This window comes from Gekko japonicus, unplaced genomic scaffold (genome assembly GCF_001447785.1).
Source record: "Gekko japonicus isolate JY-2015 unplaced genomic scaffold, Gekko_japonicus_V1.1 scaffold212, whole genome shotgun sequence".
Lineage (NCBI taxonomy): Eukaryota > Metazoa > Chordata > Lepidosauria > Squamata > Gekkonidae > Gekko > Gekko japonicus.
Genome location: NW_015161953.1, coordinates 414,276 through 434,369, shown reverse-complemented (window position 1 = coordinate 434,369; position 20,094 = coordinate 414,276). Strand labels below are relative to the sequence as shown.

Here is a 20,094-nt window from a genome sequence, read left to right as displayed (position 1 = left end):
CGGTTAAAGACTGACGCAAAGTGAGAGTTGAGTAATTCCGCTTTGTCTTTATCCCTTGTTAAGGCTTGACCATCTTCCCCTAGCAATGAGCTTACGCCATCCCTCTTCTTCTTTTTGCTCTGAACATAGACATAGACATTTTTCTTGTTGTTTTTAGCATCCCTCGCAAGCCTGAACTCCATCTGCGCTTTAGCCTTTCTGACACCATCCCTACAGATTCGAGCCTGCTTCTTGTACTCACCCTCAGTAATCTGACCCTCCTTCCATTTCCTGTACATTTCCCTTTTTAGTCTCAGCTCTTCAGAGAGTTCCTTGTTCAGCCACCTCGGCTTCATTACCCATCTCCCACCTTTCTTTCTTACCGGAACAGTTTGCAATGGTGCCTTAAGCACTTCATTTTTCAGCATCACCCATTCTTCCTGTGCAGATTTCCCCCTCAGCATTTCCAGCCATGGGATCCTACCTAATATTTCTCTGAGTTTTTGGGAATCAGCTTTCCTGAAGTCCAGGATACGAGTCCTACTATGTCCTGGTTTCACATCCTTCTCTATGTCAAATTCCAAGCTGACATGGTCACTATTCCCCAAGGATCCCACAACATTCACTTCATCAATCATTTCTTCCCTGTTAGTCAGGATTAAATCTAGGATAGCAGATCCTCTGGTTCCCACCTCCACCTTCTGAGAGATGAAGTTGTCCGCAAGACTATTCAAGTATCTGCGGGATGCCCCATGTCTAGAAGAAGAGTTAGATTTTCAGCAAATATCTGGATAGTTGAAATCTCCCATAACCACTACATCTTGTCTCTGTGAAAGTTTAGCAAGCTGTTCTACAAATGCATCATTCAGTTGCTCTGGTTGGTTTGGAGGTCTGTAGTATACCTGCACAACAATTTCCCCTTCTCCCCCCCCCCGCTTTATCCTTACCCACACACTTTCAACAGGGCAACTCTCAAAATCCTGAATTTCAGTGCAAGCATATTCATTCTTGACATATAGTGCCACCCTGCCTCCTTTTTTCTTTATTCTGTTCCGTTTAAACAAGGTCTATCCTTCAATCACTGTGCCCCATCTATGAGACTCATCCCACCAAGTCACAGTGATCATACTTACCTTCCACTATTTTAAGTTCAAGTTCCTCCTGTTTATTTCCCATACTCTGTGCATTAATATAAAGACATCGCAAATTACAGACATCCTTTCCTACCGTATGTCCCTTAGATTTTACATGGAAATTACTGAACTCTCCTCTCTCCCGTTCATTTATTCTCTGGTCACTCCTCTTCTTGAACTTAGTGTTGGGGATGCCACACAACATCAGACTTTTTCTCCTCCCCCCATGTCTTCAGTTTAAAGCCCTCCTGATCAGGTTTGCAAATCTTCCAGCAAAGACATTCTTCCCATTCTTTGTAAGGTGCACCCAATCCATCGCCAACAGTCCTTCATGTCGGAGGTACATACCATGGTCCTTCCTGTAAAGCAGCCTATCAAAAGCAAAGCAGAACACAATTCTGTTGTTCTGTTCTCTGCCCTCTCTGGAACATTAGGTATTAGCAAGTACTGCCAGAGGAAGAACATTAAAACTGGTGAACAAATGGTTTGATCCTTATTGCATTTTTAAAAAACTGCTATTTGTTGTATATTCAAGATCTGGTTTCTCATTTGAAACCTCATTTCTTCATTTTTTTATTGTCTGTCATAGTTGCAAATGTCTCCCAAGTCATACACCGATGACTCTTTGTTTCAAGTGGCTTTTAAGTCATTGTGCATCTGATCTATAATAGAGTTACCAGGCCACTATTTCTATTCTTAGCTTTCTAATGGTTGACATTATTCATCCAGGAATGAAGGCCGGTAAGTTTTGTCCATTGTGATGGAGACAAGAGAATATGTCAAATGGCTACTGTAAAATGTTGGCTGATTGATTGGTTTTGAAGGCTAGGGGTGAGGAAATCTATTGTTTCCAATTATTTTCCTTTCCAAGCACTCATAGCAGTGAGATGTTTGAAACTGGAACACTTAGTCAAAAGTAGCCAAACCCAAATAACAACCCTCCCAGTATACTGGAACACTGGCTGTATGTGAAAGCCTGTATTCATTTGTCTGTTTCACATAATTGCTTCAGGTACTATTAGATCTACCTCCTTAAGCTTCATATGTAGCAGATTTAAATTTGAGTCCCATGCATGACCATTACTAAGATGATGATGATAACAGTAGCTATATAATACTATATAATACTTTACAGAAGCAGGGTAGACTTTATATTTCTGAGAGCGTCTTTTTTCAAGAGCTTTGGGAACCACCAGTTAGAAAATAGTGCCTTGGTGGGTGAAGCTAGTCACAAAACGGTGTCTTCTACAAAATTGCAGCATTTTATAGCAGGACTGCAGTGCTCAGTGGGAAATCCTTTCCTCTGCTGTTTTCCCAAAACAAACTGCCACACTCACCCCAAATTGTAGCACCCTGCACAGGAAGAATATACAGGACCTTCTGTGTTTGTCCTGGCATCCCAAAATGAAGGCACAAGACAGCCAAGCATAGGTTCAACTAGTTTATTTAACTGTATTTAACTTATGTAAATGGTTGACCTACATCACTTTATTTCAATAAGTTGACAGTTTTGAGGACAGTTTTGACAGCTTCATCTCACTCCCCTGATGTGTCACAAGTCTACTACCAAGTTCAAAAGATGCCATTCAGCACCAAGGGCCACAAGGCATGTGATGGAACTATTCTGAACACACCGTTAGTCAGGCAGATGTCTTAAGCTGCTTGCCAATTAACCCTACCTAAACAGGCCTATTTAATGGGGGGAAACCTATCCATAGAAACAGCACAGAGCAAGCTCCCTGCACAGCCAATTTCTAGGACCCCCCCCCCCCCAATTCCTGCTCAGCCCTATATATCAACCAGCTAATTTCATGCTGCCCCCAGAGACAGTGGGTGGGTAGACCAGCTGCAACAAGGAGGGTGAAGGTGAGAGGGAACAGCAGTGCACAACAGCCAGCTGCCCTCATCTGATTGGCTGCTTCCCCCCCCCCCCCCGCAGCCAGTACAGCCTCATGCTTCATTGAAGCAAGCTGGGGGCTGGGGCACATCAACCCACAGCATAATTTGCTGTGAATCTGGTTTTCACAAACAGAGGCAAATTGAATCTTTGATGCAGGGGATAGCATACTCTGATCCCATCTAGGGCAGGGGTATTTGTGTATACATGTGAAGGAGGAAAGTAGGAGAATGGGAAAGAATGCTGGTGCTGTCAGTTTCCCATCCAGAGCAAAGGTGTATGTAGGTATGTGCTTCTTCCTCCTTTGTCCAAAAGAAGAAGGAGCAAAGCTGCTCCAGTGCCTTTAAAGGGAAGGATAAGATAGAGATTGCAGCAGCACTGAAGGAGTGCTATTTTTAATAGCTTGGAGAGTGACTGATTGTTTCCGAGTGACCTTTTGCCCACCCCTGTTCTACTGTTTAATGGGATGGTGATAGTGCTTCTCTCAAGTGCTTGAAGTACTTCTTGCATACACAACTGTGTGTCAAAAGTTCACATGTGGGACTGTGGTGACCCAGGTGGGGATTGGTCTGTCCTCCTAGCCATAGGATTAAAGTGAAGGGAAAAGTTAAACACTGCCACCATTCATGCTGAGATTTTAAATTTGCAGGCTGAACATGGAAACAACCTGTATTCACTAGTGCTGCGTAACCTTGCACCTGAGGAAAACCCACACAGGCAAAATTAATTCATGCCTTGCCAGATAGCTTTGCTCAGCCATCCCTGGGCATATGCAGAGTTCACGAAAAACATATTGTCACTTAATTCAGTTAAAATAAAATAATTCATTCCGGTGTTAGGGTAAAAAAATTGAATTTTGAAAGAGTATTTCTACTCCAGAGATAAAACTAATTATGATGTAAATCCTACTCAAATGCAAATACTCAAAAGATAGAGTAAAACATTATTGCTTGTGCTTCCCAAAACTTTCTAAAATCCTGCTTTCACCCAGGATTGTTCTTCCACTGGAGTCCTCTTCCTTAGATCCAGGGCACAGCTTGTGATTAGGAGGACACTTTATAATTGCATTTTATAATGGTTTTCAATTTTTGTGGAATGGCGTGACTGAGGAGGCCAGGAGGCTCCCAAACTTCTGTCATTTAACAGCTCCTGAAACCGCAACTCAAAGAGGCGATGGGAAGGGAGCACCGTTTTCCCCAGAAGGTGGAAAGAAGACCCAACTAGCATGATGCTGCATTCTTTGTGATGGATTTGGAGGAGGAGGGGATGAAGCTGGCATCAGCCCCATCTTCTCTTCTTTTTGACCATTGGTGAGGAAGACAGAAGGAGGAACACAATAAGCAGCAGAAAAAGGCGCCACATAGAGGGTCAAGTAGGGGGGTACCCACAGTCCAAACAAACCCCAACACACCCCTCCTCTCTTTCACTGGGCTGCTCACTTCTCTTTCCATGCACCACCTCCTGCCTTCCTTGCATGCTAAGCATGTTGGCCTCTCCTTGTGCACAGCAGAGTGGGGCCAGTGGCATTCCTAGCCTATTTGGCCCCTGGGGTGGATAATTTTTTTAACACACACCCCTCTATTATTATTTTTTTGCCTTCAAGTCACAGCTGATTTATGGTGACCCTGTACAGTTTTCAAGACAAGAGATGTTTGGAGGTGGTTTGCCATTGTCTACCTCCACATTGCCCCTGCTTAGCTTCTGAGATCTGATGAGATCAGGCTAGATTGGGGCTATCTATAGGTCAGAGCCCTCCATTCTATACGACAAAATTATTTTTGGTAATCATCTCTCCTTATATATAAAAGCCAGTTGGGGTGGCTTTTGGTCTATGGGGTGGCAGGATTCATGCACAGCAAAATCAGTTCGCTGGCTGACCTGCCACTCACACATGGGTCCCAGGCCACTGGCTAACTTGTCTGGGTGCTTGACTCACTCCTGCCCACGCAGCCGCAGGCCAGCCACTCACCCTCAGTATCCAGGAAACCGCCAGATGGTAAAGACACTGCCGGGCCTGGATGCTGGTGAGGGAGGAGGAGGCAGCCAACCTGTCTCGCTGGCCTACCCCCATGCCCCAACTTTGGTCATGGACAGGAGGGGAGGGCCGCGGTGCACTTCCCGCCGCCTGGCCCATGGACACCGCTGTCCCGTCTTCTGGGGGGGGGCTTTGGCCTTCCCTGTGCTGCCCCTGCCGTCGCGCCCTGACTCACCAAGAAAAAGGGGGAGACCGGCAGTGCCGCGCTTCCCTCACCCACAGCAGCCTGGCCCAGGGAGGCCGCGAGCCCTTCTTGGGGGGTTGGCTTCCACCGGACTTCCCCGCCTCGCTGCCTCGATGGCATGCCCTGACTGCGCTTGGGGAGGCAGCAAAATGGCTTCCCTGGGCCGCCGCACCCTTGCCCAGCCAGGCTGCGGGCCCTTCTTTGGGGGGGCTGCCTCCACCCACCTTCCCTGCACTGCCCCTGGCCTCACTGGCCTGGCGGCGTGCCACAACTGAGCTTGGGGAGGTAGGTCACAGCCCTGCTTCCCTTGGCCGCCGTGGCCTGGACCGCACATCCTGTGGGATCTTCTTGGGGTCGGCGGGGTCGGCCTCAACAGAGCTTCCCTTGGCCGCCCCCGCCGGTGTGCCCCCAGGCCCCCACCACATTGCTGGCTGCCCAACGACTGCATGGGGCCTGGAGAGAGCCACGCCGCACTTCCCTGGCCCGCCGGGTGTGTCCCCAGCCCCCAGGCCCTTACCCCAGGGTCTTCCTAGGGCTCATTGCCTTCACTTTGCAACGGGCTTTGCGCCTAGTCATGAAATAAAACTCAGCAGTACCAGTGTAATGTGCAGTGCCCAGGAAATCCAGTACCTTCTGTTGATAATATTAAGAAATTTTTGCTACTATACACACAAACATACATAGACCTTTATTGGCATAACAAGCTACTATACTATGCTTAAATACATTCTGTCACCAAGCAGGATAGGGATGAGAAGGTATTGAGATCAAGAAGTGAAACTAAAAGGGGGGAGGTATGGAAAAATTAGATGAAAGGAGACAGAAATGAATGAGAAAAGTGTGGAAAAGAGGGAGAAGAGAGAAATTAAGAGAAGGAAAGGTTTTATCTTGCTGCAATACCCTAACTACTGCTTTGCGAGATCTTTCTGAGCTGGGCACAAGGAAAGAAAGAGAGCAAGGCTAAACCACTGGAGAAAATGATCTGCTACAGTCTGGCAGTTACTGTAGTAGCTATCAGCGTGCTGGCTTGGTTGTGTGCTCTGTTAAGCAAGTTTGCTTCAGTCTTGGAGAAAGGAAACTCTAGCCAATCCTAGAGTGCCTTTTGCTATGCTTAGACTTCCCTGTGCTTCTAATGGCTGCAGCCAGAACTGCATTTTAAAAATAGAAGGAAAAATGTTCAGCTGGATGCAAGGGCCTTCCTCAACCTGTGCCTGGGGTGGACCGCACCCCCCACCCTGCTCTTTGTATACCACTGAGCAGGGCACATTTAGTGGACTAGTACGGTGCATAATCAAGCCATGAGGGAGCTTGTGCCTCCAGGCCCTTTCTCAGTGTCAGTGAAGTAAATGCGAACAAATATGGAGGAGGGTGGATGAATCAGTGTGGGCTAAGGTGATTGTAGCTCATTCAGTGGGCCTTCACCCCCTTACCCTAGTCTACAGACAGCAAAGAGCAACTGGATAAAGTTCATGCTTGAACTCCTCAGTTGTAAGGCAGACAGTTGTTATAAGTGAGTCCCTTTGAGTAATAATCAGTGTCGAGGGCTATCTGTTCCAGGGTTTTGGCCAGTCTCTAGCATCCTTCGTACACATGCAAGGAATGGGGTGGGGATTGTCTGGATGATCTTTGGATCTTCACTGGACGATAATGTGTAACAGTCTGCCAGGGAGTTGGAGAAGGCATCATTATCTATAGGTAAATTAAATTTCTTGCAGAGAATAGGCACTGGGAGGCATGAATTGTCTCCCTGCCTATGGTCCTCGAGCAAGGATGGTGTGTGTGTGTGTTAAATTTTGTTTAAATTTCAACTGGGACATAGTCCTCTGAAGTGGAGCACAATCTAGAGGACTGTGCCCCAGTTGAAATTGTAACAGAGTATCCACCTGAAACAAAATTTAATCAGATCTGTTCTTTGAGAAAGCATATGGGAAATGTGTTTGGAATAAGCTAGCATTCACGTCAGAGAAAGAAGAAAGATCTGTATAGTGAACAGATTCTTTGTGGACAAAATCTGAACATCTAAGGAGTTGTTCCTAATAGTGTGTCTTGGAATTACTAGACTCACACTTCTGTACATCCTTTGAAGAAGATATATTGTATATATCCATATGTATTGTACAGTCCTAGTATACATACAATACTACAGTGTGCATTAATTTGCTTATAATAAGAAGAATATTTGGATTTTATGTATAGTGTTTGGTACACAGTTTTTCTTGTGTTTACTGATCCTATTACTGTGTAGCTCACGCTTTGTGTTGCTGTCTTCATTATCTATGCATGATAGATCTTGCATATTCCAACACTATCTGAGGTCCTGCTCTGGGTGCTCCTTTGGAAGTATGAGTTGTGGCCACACAAGATGGGGCCTTTTCATTGATGGCACCAAAGCTGTAGAATGTCCTTCGCAAAGATATTTGTCTGGATCCCAACACAGGTTATAATTCATAAGTCAGATGAATACTGTTAGGGTTTGGCAAGTTGATGAGATCAGTTAACGTAATATTATCCTGGACTTAATTGATATTGCTCTTTTGCTGATTGGCTGTTGTTTAGTCACTCTGTTGTTTTGCTGTTCTGGTTGCCACACTTCTTTCTATGTCCCTGTTTTAGATTTTTTGTAAGCTGCTTTGCAGACCTATTGGGTTAAAAAAAATCAGAGCTGAAATATTTGAATTAACTAATTAATCCAATAATTATACTAACTCCTCACATCTAGGTAACTATGTAAAACTTGAGGCAGAGAACATTCAGACTTTTATTTATTTATGTATTTAATTCGGTTTATACCTTGTCCTCCCCACCAAGGTGGGCTCAGGGTGGCTTACATAAAATTCCATATAAATTACAATTAAGACCATAAACATATACACTTAAAAATATTCAATTAAAATACTCCTAAAAACGCTGGAACACGGTCTGATAAAAACGAGAGCAGACGTTATTTATAATACAGCTTAAGCTGGCCATATGTTCCGATGGTACTCATGCCAACTCAGTTCGTTTGACTTATTATGCGGTAGGCACAGGCTGAAGATGAAAGATGGTAAGGCCAGCGTACAGGGACACTCCTCAGTGTGTACTGCGGCACCTTAATCAAAAGCCTGGTGGAAGAGCTCCGTCTTACAGGCCCTGAAGAACTTAAAAAGATCGGATTTCTGGTTTATGGCGCCACGCTAGTGGACATGTCTCTCGGACCTCCCGGGGAAGCAATCCACATGCCAGCGATTGGGAGGGGGCGATTGTTTGCTGCCCCCCCCATAGATTTGTGAAAGGCTCCTAGCTATGGGGCTTTTGAAGGATGGCCTCTTCGCCAGCACATTGCTGGAGAATTGAGGCGCTCTCTTTCTATCGCTGCTCAATAGAGAGCATTTTAACATACTGTGTCTGTGTCTGGTTTGCCAGTTGTACGGCTGTGGATAGGAAAGCACTCCAGAGAGTTATCATCACAGCCCAGAAGATTATTGGCTGTCCTCTCCCACTCATGGAGGAATTGTATAGTTCTCGATGCTTGAAAAAAGCAAAGAACATTTTGCAGGATTTGTCACACCCTGAACACTCCCTGTTTGAACTGCTGCCTTCGGGTAGAAGATATAGGACAATCAAAACAAGGACAAACAGATTAAAAAACAGTTTTTATTCGAGAGCTATTATTGCTTTAAATGCTGTATGAATTGGAATTTGGGTGACATTGGTGGTTTAAGTTGCAATGTGAACCCTATGGTTGTGTGAGTGTATATGAGTATGGTTGTGTGAGTGTATATGAGTATGGTTGTGTGAGTGTATATGAGTATGCTTGTAGATCACCGAATGATTGCACCTTAATTTCGTTGTACTATGTACAATGACAATAAAGTATATTATTATTAACATGGCGTGGAAAAACAGAGAAAGACAAACAAGCAAAAGTGAAACCACCGGGGAGTATGAGCCCGCAACCAGAAGATACCACTGAGTTTTCTAAACTGTTAGCGGACTCTTTGTGCCCTCTACTGGACCAGATGACAAATATCAATCAACAGCTGACAGTTTGAAACCAGAATTTTGCAGCTCAGGAACTCCAATTGACTGAAACTACAAAAAAGATGGAGCGAACAGCTGAGAAAGTTAAGGAAATGGAGCTCATTCCACCTGTATGGACCTACCACCAAGAAGGCCCTGCCCCTCGTTGCAGCCAGCCTGGCATCCTTGGGGTCTGGGAGGGCCAACCAATTTTGCATCCCTGAATGCAGTACTCTCCAGGGAACATGGGGGGAAAGGCAGTCCCTTAGGTATGCCAGACCCTGACCATATAGGGCTTTAAAGGTTAAAACCAGCACCTTGAAACGAATCCAGTAGGCTTTTTGTAGCCAGTCCATCAACAGCCTGGCTGCAGCATTCTGTACTAGCTGCAGCTTCCAGATTTGAGACAAGGGCAGCCCCATGTAGAGAGCATTGCAGTAGTCTAATCTCGAGGTGACCAATGCATGAATCACTGTTGCCAAGTCATTGCATCCGGTCCAGATCTTCCAGTGTAGAGTCTGACTGGCCGCCCAACAACAGATATCTATGATCAAGGAAAGATTATAGACCTAGAAATGAATTTAATAGTTTCTACAAGTGTCATATATGCAGTGGTGCCAGCCAGAATAATTTAGTGTGATATTTCTACATCATTTACTTAATACTGTTGGTCAATCCCTGTGAGTAGTTTGTTTTTGGGTTTTTTTGACATCAAGTCATAGCTGAATTGTGGTGAACCTGTAGAGTTTTCAAGGCAAGAGACCTTCAGATATGGTTTACCATTGCCTGCCTCTGCATCATGACCCTGGACTTCCTTGGTGGTCTCACATCCAAATACTGACCAGGGCCAACCCTGCTTAGCTTCCAAGCTTTGAGGAGATCTAGCTAGCTAGGTCATGGTAAATAGATCTTTACTGTGCAAAGAATCAGCATGTGTTAGGGCAAGTTGCGACTACTATAGAACTGATATATGACTGCATTTGCTGCCCTTTCAAAAGTAGCTGGTTTTTCAGATGATGTTAAATTGATTCCACAGTCTCTTAGAAGATATTTTAATGAAAGAAAATTAATTATGGATACATTATTGCAATTGATAGGCTCTAACTGGGTTTTAATTATCCACATTACTTGTATGAATTTCCTCCATAAACAAAATTTTAATTCTCTTTTTAATTCTCTTTTACTTTCTCTAGGGCAGAATAAAATCCGCTTTATTCCGGGAATGGTTGGACCAATCTTAGAAATGACCCTTATTCCAGAAGCTGTACTTCGGAAAGCTACCATCCCAATCTTTTTTGATATGATGCTGTGCGAATATCAAAAAACTGGAGAATTCAAAAAGGTAGTGTCAGCATTGCATTGTGTTTATTAGTTTTAGCTGCTCACTTAAATAACTACTATAATGGATAGATGTATAATGCAAACAGGTACTTGTGATTATTTCAAAATACCTTTCCTTCCAAAATACTCACATTTCTGTGGAAAGCAAAACCCTTGGGGAAAAGTTGTGAATGGCTGAGTTTATCAAAAGGGAGCTAATGTGAGCTTTTCTTGTCACAGACATATCATGCAAAATGATTATATTTAGGGGCTATCCTAATGGAATGTCAAATAAGTATGAATAGAATGTATCTGAAACATGGACCATTTTGTAAGAAGCGGAATGAAGAGCACTGATATGAAATATTGAAATACAGTTAAAAACAAAATATGCATCAACGAAAAGAATATAGGATTGGACCTCTGCCAAAAGTTACTGCATAGAAATGTCTTTCCCCCTGCATTGCTTTTATTGCTCCTCTAGTTTGTTTTATATCTTGTTTGTTTATTTTGTGACAGCTTAGCTTTCAAGTAAATAAGGTGTGTGTGTAAAGTGCTGTCACGTCACAGCCAACATATGTCAACCCCACATGGTTTCCAAGGCAAGTGATTAAGCAGAGGTGGTTTGCCGTTGCCTTCTGCTACAGAGCCTTCCTTGGTGGTCTCCCATCCACGTACAAACTGTGCATAGCTTCTGAGCTCTGATGAGGTCGGGCTTTACTATACCATTTTACATCCCCCAAGTAAATATTATACCACCTCCATCAAATCCCCTATTATTGTGGTTGGTTAGCTATGTGTTATTCTCAACAGTGTTGTTGCATTGATGGTGTTGCTTTATTTGTTGTTTAAAATTTAGATTTTTAAAATGTTTTACAGCTTTTGTCAGGTGGTTAATGTAATGGCAGCTGAAACATAGTTGCGGGGTTGAAAGAGCAATTGTGATGCGGGTCATAATAAATTCATAATGATGACTCTATTTATTGGTAGATTTCATGCCAAAAGACTGATGTTAAAAATTCAGTATTTGCTTTATCAGATGAAAGAAGCATTTGGCGTGGTTTGTGTGTGTTTCATTTTATTTAAGACATTGTGATTATATCAACTGAGGCTGGGACAATCTGCCAGGTGGAATTATTGTTGTTGGTACTACAGCACAAAGCTTTTGGCCTAAGTCCAGGAGTGAAAACCATTTTGCTTCTCTGCATCTGTTCTTCCCTTGTCTTAATAGTCCTCTATTTCCGTTTTTAATTATTGCTTCTTATCTTGGCATGTAGCTGTTTCTTTTCAGGATCAGTGCAAACAAATAGGTAGACTAAAAAATCTTGCTTCAAAAGACAATGTTGGAATTGTCTAGGACAGGGGTGGCAAAACTTGCTCAACGTGAGAGCCACATGGAAAAACGTCAGATGTTTGAGAGCCGCAAGACATGAACAAATATTGCACACATGTTTTTATTGGAAAATATGCAAATTTGCCTTTTATTAACATTAAATGAGACTGCCAAAAATAAAAACAAAAGGGGGTAAAAACAGATACTGATGGTGCTATTTATTTATCCCGAGCCACAGTTTGGCCACCCCTGGTCTAGGAAATGTTTAGATACACAGTTAATATGCAATTGAGTCATTAAATATCTAAATTTTAGAAGACTTTCCTTCATTGTTTCAGATCAAAAATGTATATCACATTTGTTTCCTAAAGCTGATCCCAAGGATGGGCCATAGCTTAGCGGTAGAGCAGATACTTTGCTGGGAAAGAATGCTACCTGAGATCCTACAGAGGTGCTGCCAATATAGTACTAGACTAGGTGTGATGTTAACAAGGGACATATGGGAGTCTGGACCTTGTTCTTGGGAGCAGATCACCACTTACTTTATTTTGTTCCTTGAAATGATAAATGACTACTTCTGTTGTGGGGAACATTCTGACACAGCAGGCTGTGTCTCAGTGAGGAATTTCACATTACCTTTTTTAACCGTTTTGAAGCCGTTTTTGATCCGCCGTGGAGTAAACCGGTATAGGGCTACCATTTCACACATGGCTTTCCCCTTCTGGTAAAGAGCTGGATCTGAAGCAGTTTGCCATTTCAGACTGCACAGCTTTTTCCTGATTTCCCCCCGCCATTTTTTGCCCGCGTGGGCAAACACTGCCTTTTTTTTGGAGGGGGGGAATGTTCGCTTTAGAGCGCCATAGCGCTATAGTGCTATAACACAACACTCCAGGCACTCCAATGGGGTTGATATAATGCTGTTGCGTTATAGCGCTCTAGCGCTATAAAGAGAACGTTTTTTAAAAAGCCGGAGATGGCTGGCGCAAGCAAAAAATGGCAGGAAAAAGCGCATCGGAACTGGGAGAGGAAACTGAAGACTACTTGGAAGCAGTTGACAGGTAAAACGCTTCAGCCCTATTTCCTAAACGGGACAGAAGCATTTGTGTCTGAAATTACAAATATATTCTGGTAGGGAACCAGTTCTAAAACGGTTCTGTCTGAAATGACAGATCAGAAACCATTTGGGAACCGTTCCTCTTCTGGATTATATCATCTGTCTGAAATTCCTCACAGTTAAGAGTACTTCAGCTTGTTGCAGTACCCTGGAGATTTTGTTGTGGGTCACAACAGGGCCCCTTTGGAAGAAAGGAGGAGAAAATATCCAGATGCACTTTTGGTTTCCAAAGCATAAATAGTCCATAAGCTAAAATGAAGCACACTTTTGAAGAATTCAGGCCTGTAGAGGCAGTCATCCAGATTGGTCCTGATTTTTGAGATATTAAAGATCTTGCCTTTCATTATGTAAAGGGAGCTTTGGCTCTTGAAAGCTTATACCCTGAAAATTTTGTTGAATTCTTAGATGCAACTGGACTCGAATCTAGCTGTGCTACTGGCTACCCTCTGAAACCCTCTGAAACTTCCAGAAAGGGGAGATCCAAATGGCTTTCCTTCAAAACTATTTCTTTAGGAAAGAAAAAAATGGTAAACTCTCTACAACACATACTAAAACATGATTGGAAAACAATCCTGCAGTGTTAAGACTTACCTTTTAAAAAGATTAGCATAATAGTATTTCCGTCATAGTAAACCATGTGTATTCATGTTGTCCATCTCCATCATTCAGCATTCCATTCCATATTTTTATCAGCTGTGAGGATATTCTAAAATTACTTTTCTTTCCTGGCAGTTGCTAGAAAGGCTACAATTACAGTATTGACTTTGAATGTTTATTCTGGGCCATGCCCAGACAAAAATGAGAACCATATCTCATGATTGTAATGTAATGTGGGAAGGTGTAACATAGGTACCTCTTTGAGAAGAATATGCATGTACATTCAGAAGATTTTTTTAAAATGTAATGTGTATTATCTGTCTGACTTTACATTTTTCACAGCCTTTTTGTTTCTAGCCCAAGGAAGAAAATGCTCCTATGCCTCCCTGGCACAGCAACCTTCAGTCTTTCACTTTAATCCCCTGACTCCTATTGTTTCTGTCAGCCTGGAGGCCAGGCAGACTCAGAAGACCATTTCCTCTCTGTTGCTGAACCTCTTGGGAAGTAAAGGAAGCATCGCTTTTGCAATGCAAGTGGTGCATCAGAATTGCCACTAGCCTCACCTCCGTAACAGTACAGACCTGGTCTCTCAGGCACCAAGTCACTATTTCTCTCACGTGCCAGGAGGAGGAGGAGGAGGAGGGGTATGTTTTGATGCAGCTGCTTCTGCCAGTTGGACAGTGTTTCAGTAATCCACTTATTATGCTCATCCTGCTGCTGTCAGTGTGGGCTCTGCTTGGAGCTGTCACTGGGCCTAAACTTAGCCAGGGAGGGAGGGCATCCTTTCAGACAACAAAATAGGATGAAATTAATGTTGGAATGATTTTATTAGAAAGGGAGCAGTTGGGGGAGACTTTCCCCACTGTGTCTGTTCAGAAAGATCACTGTGGCTCAGATATGCTATCAGATGTTGCTGACTTTATTCCATCCCTTACCATGCATCAGTTGATATGCTGCGTGCTTTCACTGATAGCAGTGAGAAGTGCTTTCACTCTCCTTCATATATGTAGGAAGGGGATGTCTTGGGCTTCTTTCTGGAGTACAATGCCTCCCACTGTGAGGGCACCCAGTTTTAACTTGGGTGATGGCAATTGGTCCTTGCAGTCAGCTAAGTTTGTACTCGTTCAAGCTGCAGAGCTGGTACTGCATCTTGCACGGCACTTAGGGATGCCAGCCTCCAGGTGGGACCTGGAGATCCCTTGGAATTACAGCTTATCTCCAGACTACAGAGATCAGTTCCCCTGTAGAAAATGGATGCTTTGGAGGGCGGGCTCTATGGCATTGTACCCCACTGAGGTCCCTGTCCTCCTCAGGCCCCATCCCCAAATTTCTAGGAGTTTCCCAACCTGGATTTGGCAAACCTACTCCCCAACACTCCCCCGCCCCCTGCTGGTGGCCAAGGAGGACCTGGCAACCCTAACTGCACTGCCCCATGCTAAATGTAAGGAGCAGCCCTGTGAACAGGGTTGGGTCTCTGTACAGGTCCCTCATCCCCCCCCCCGAGACCCACAGTTTGCTCATAGTGTCTCTGTGCCACAGCTCATTGTACCCTTGCTGCTGCTTCCATGGCACACTTGTAAACCCCGTGTCTCCCTGCAGACCCACCACTACAGTTTTCCCACAACCCCCATACCTCTCCTGGAGTTCCTGTCCCTGAAGACTTGCCATCACTGGTCACTGTTTGGCTGCTCAAGGAGGGTCCACATCTCAGCCTGTGGCAGTTGAACACAGCCTGTCCAACTGTCAAACCTATCCCCTACAAAGTATATGGTGGTCCCTAGTCTAGGTGGTACTAATGAAGCACAGAGCTCTGTCTGCAAGATCTGAATGGAAGCATGCTTGTGGGACAGGAGCCTGGCACCTGGAAGGCCTAATTAGGGACAGACACACACAGGCATCTTACACAGCTAGCCAGAAAACGGGGAATCCAAGTTTCAAAAATACCACCGCCTGAAATGCACAGGAAGGTGACAGAAAAATAGAACTGATAGCCACCCATTGACTAACTGAAGATTCTAAATCTCCTGTAAAATCAGCATGCAGGACAGTGTAGTTATATCAGTCATTCACAGACATTGCATTCTGCTCTTACTCTGTTCACTTATAGAGAAATAGTACTGGGCCTGGGGGAATGAGCAGAGAGTGCCACACATGGCAGACAGACTTGGCCAAAACAGGTGATATGTGCTGGACTCAAATATACAGGAAAAGATCTTTTTTGTTCCAACTTTTGTTCAATCTTTGGCTAATTCTGGTCCCCTCTGGCTCTTGAGGGGAGCATAGCTGAACATACGCCTTTTGGCAGCAACTTCAGATGCCACGCCCCAAGGATTTTTGATTAGAAGTGAGACACTGGGAATAAAATAGAGGCAAAGTATCAAGGAGAAGGTTACAAAGCCATACTAAATGGGTCATATAACAAATGAACAAAGGAGGATTCTGAAAAAGGATGAGGAGGGACTCTTAGGCTTGAACACTGACACCAAGTGGCCTTCCACTGAGTGATTCCAGGTCAGTATTATCTCCAGGGTCTCAGGCACTTTCATATCTTCTACCTGTGTCTTTTAAATGGATATGCTCAAGAATGAATCTGGGACCTTTTCCATGCACAGCACATGCTCTACCATGGAGCCACAGTCCTTCCCTTCTTGGGTCTTCTTGGATGAAACCGGGTGTTTTAAGTATAGTGGAAGTGTGTTAAACATAAATGGGGTGGGATGCTGGGAACTTGTATTTAAATGATAAAAACTACAGGTAAGTATGGAAGAGATGAGTAGGCACATGGCATTCATTGGTCCAAATTCTGGAAGCATACCGAGTTTGTCTGTTATAGTAAAAATGAGTATTTTGATCATTAAAGACTAATAGACTTACTGTGGCATAAGCATTCATGGACATGAATAGAAGTGACATGTTTCCGCTCTATGGAGTACAGTATAGGTAACTGAGGACAAAGATGAAAGGAAGGGGGGAAAGAATAGCAGAGTCCACTTCATTTAGTTCAAGACATTCATTCTCAGTTGACACAGATACATACAGTGGCGCAGAGAGAAAAATGTAACTGGACTGAAAGAAATGAAGGTGGTACAATCTAACATTTCTAAAATGTTCAACTGCATGCAAGATCAGAACAGGGACCACTGATGGCAACAGTAACAGGTGATCTTGCTAGACTGGCAAAGCTAATTTGTACTTGCATTATGAGATGAACCCACAATCCAATGGTAACCATTTTTAAAAGATTGATCGTTAATGTCCTTAGTGTCAGAAAAATGAAAAAGAAGAAACTGAGCTCCTCCTGTCCGGTTTGCGCATTATTTTGAAATGTTATTGTGGGAGAGGTGTCGTGATTGAAATGTAGTTTTAGAAGACATGTAAGCAGAGTTGTTTTGAAGTCTCAGTCAGAATGAATCAAATCGAGCTAGCCTTAAAGAGAAAGGAAGGTCAAGGAGAAGCTGGTGTTTTCTAGAGTAAGCATTGTTGATGGAGAGACTCAGTAGGATAATTAATCACATCAAGCATATCTGAGAGGCTGACCAGAGCATAGAAGTGACATGTTTCTGCTCTACTTCTGTGGAGTACAGTATTGGTAACTGAGGGCAAAGATGAAAGGAAAGGGAAAAAAGCAAGGCAGAGATATGTGTGCACTAGTAGAAAAGCATAAAGTGGTAGAAGAAAGAAAATGTTAAATGTGTATGGTAAAAAAAAATAATTTTGTATAAATGGGCTTTTAAGGCAGAGATGCAGAGAATGAAAGAGTAATGTCCTGAGTGTGAGAGACTGATAAGTGTTCTTAGCTTGAGGGACAAGAGCCAGTTATGGAAGAAGGGAAGGAGCTGCAGCTGAGTGGCAGAGAATATGCTTTGCCTGCAGAAGTTCCCAGATTTCATCACTGACTTCTCCATCCAAAAGATGATCTTCCTCTGTGCACAAGTTCTTATGATCATATGAAGTTTTGTAAATCAGACCATTGGTCCATTGAGGTCAATATCACTTACTGTGGCTCTAAAGGTCTCAAGCAGGAAGTTCATTCCCAGCACCCACTTTTGGATGGATAGGTGGTGATCTTCTTCGCGGTCTCTGTGCATCACACCTCTAGGATATAGTGCGCCTGCACCGACCCCGATCAGTAACATAGAAAGTGAAAGGAATTTTCGCGCCCTCTCCCCAGTCATGCACCAGGCCCCACTACGCATGACTAAGGGAGGGGCACGATGATCCCACCAGTTCTCTTCTGACCGCCGCACTGGTAGGATCTTCTCCGCTTCAGTCAGTAACCTTTCTCTTTGACCTTTTTTTGAACGGATTCCTAGTTAGGGAAATTAAACACAGCATTAGTTAGCAAATTGGACTCTTTTTGTTATTAGCTCTGCTTCGGCAGACTATTTTCACCCCACTGCCTATGGCCAAATGGTGGGGTTTCTTCAATGGTGCTTGAAGTGCGGTAGCAAAATTGCCCCCCCGACGGACACTCCCTTTGCCTCCTGTGCCTTGGGGAATCGCACCGAGTGGACTCTTGTGCCCATTGCGCTAAATTCTCAAAGCAGATGAGAAAGATCAAGGCCGCCAGACTTCATTTTGCCTTGCTGGATTTGGCGCTCTCATCGATGGCATCGTTGCAGGACACGCTGGGTCACACCTCGATGTCGACGCCTGCGTCAGGGTCAACCATGGTGCTGTCTCTGACACCGGCCCGTTCCGATGTCGATTGACCGGTGCTGAAATGCTCGGTCCTGACATCTCAGTCTGAAGCCCATACTCCCACTAAGAAACGTAGGGAAGGCAAGGATGACCAGCCTGTCAAGTATAAGAAACATAAGAAAAGTTCCCCTGCCAAGCCTTCGTTGACCCCCATGCTGGGCCTTGGGTGCGATCCTGCTGGGACTGCTTCACTTGCCATGGGCAGCTACAAGGTGCACCACCTTCACCTTTGCTGCGTCCTATCCAGCTCATGGACTCTGAGCAGGATATGGACTTAACACAAGTCTCCTGATCCTCCAGTGTCGAGAGCCTTCACTCGGGTCGAGGAGCAAGGACCTTCGTGCATCCTTCCCCGTATCGACCCAATGATCAAAATTGACCAGCGGGACCGTTCCAACCCCCTTCGCCCTCCTCGGATCAATGCCAGTGGCAGTATATGTATGGGGCCTATCCCTTTCCCAGTGCCATGTCATGGCTCCCTCCACACGCACCGATGGAGTGGGATTGTCAGTTCACCTCATCCCGACTCTCCCGGTATCGAGACCCTCCCCCGACACTGGAGTTTGTCAACCCACAACTATTGCAACCCATAGGCAAGACCCATAAACCGCCACTGTTGGCGCCACTACGGTTTAAAGAGCCATTGGAACCGATGCCTTTGACACCAATTCTCCAAATGTTGTTTTCGGAGCCTTCAAATCATTCCATCTCCTCAGATTTGTCATCTTGCTCCAGGGATGAGAATCCAGACCCCCCCCCCAGTAGAACCCTCTCCACTGCAAAAAGTAGGGGAGGATCTCCCGATATCCCCCTCTGTGGACCTTAAGTCGTATGGGGATTTTTTTTTAAGTGTATGGCTAACACGTTGGCCCTGTCGACTGTTCAACCTCTACCTACAGTCACGGACTCAGTTCTCGACATTGTCCAGATGGACACTTCCACAGCCATCGCGTTGCCCATGACCTTGGTCCTGCTGCAAGCTGCCAAAGCTCCCTGGTCCCATCCGGCTTCCATTCCCATCTCTAGCCGTAGGATGGATCACATGTATAAAGTGCAGGAAACGGGTGCTGAGTTCTTGTTCATTCACCCCAAACCGAACTTGTTGGTTGTCACCTCCTCTTTGAAGGGCAAACGGAATCATTCCGCTCCCCCGACAAGGAAGGAAGAAAATTAAGTTCCTTCTGCGGGAGCATTGGGCATTAAGACTTCCAACTACACTGCCTGTATGGGGAGGTATCAGGGGTCATTTCGTAGAAAAAGAAGTGCAGGAGCTCATTAGCATAACTCATTAGCATAACATTTGCATATGCCATACCCCCTGACATCACTGGAAGTGGCAGAACTCCAACTAGTTTGAATAGAGTAGGATTATAGTGTTAGATTTAGAAGCTTAACATTCAAACACTGCAGCAGCTCTACATGTATGCAGGTCAACTGTAAACAAGCAAGAGATGCATTTAAGATCATTTAAACAGACTTCAACACATATCTCACTGGTACAATATATCTGAATTATCTAATTGCAACTTCTCCATAAAATATGCCCAAATCAAGCATTTCTCAGCCCAGCATGACAACTGACAAAGAGTGCTTAAAGTTGTACTGTTCTCCCTCCCCCCCATTACATCACAACCCCTTAAAGCAATAAAGCCCTTCAGCTTACCAGACATCTTTCTATAGCCACAGAAGGCCATAACTAACCCCTAAATGGATGCAGGGCCAGTGCCAGGGTTTTTTGCACACTAGCCTTCTGGAGCCCCCCCCCCCCCCCGGGGGCGCCCCCCAATTTCAACCAAAAA

The 20,094-nt window shown here is 44.5% G+C and overlaps 1 protein-coding gene across 1 annotated transcript in view; it reads left to right on the top strand.

Moving 5' to 3' along the window:
• DOCK2 (dedicator of cytokinesis 2) overlaps nt 1-20,094 on the top strand; it is a 556,464-nt gene that overhangs the window by 428,096 nt on the left and 108,274 nt on the right. The window contains exon 33 of the mRNA XM_015429463.1: nt 10,424-10,572. Coding sequence (XP_015284949.1) covers nt 10,424-10,572 — 149 coding nt within the window. The remainder of the gene's footprint in view (nt 1-10,423; nt 10,573-20,094) is intronic.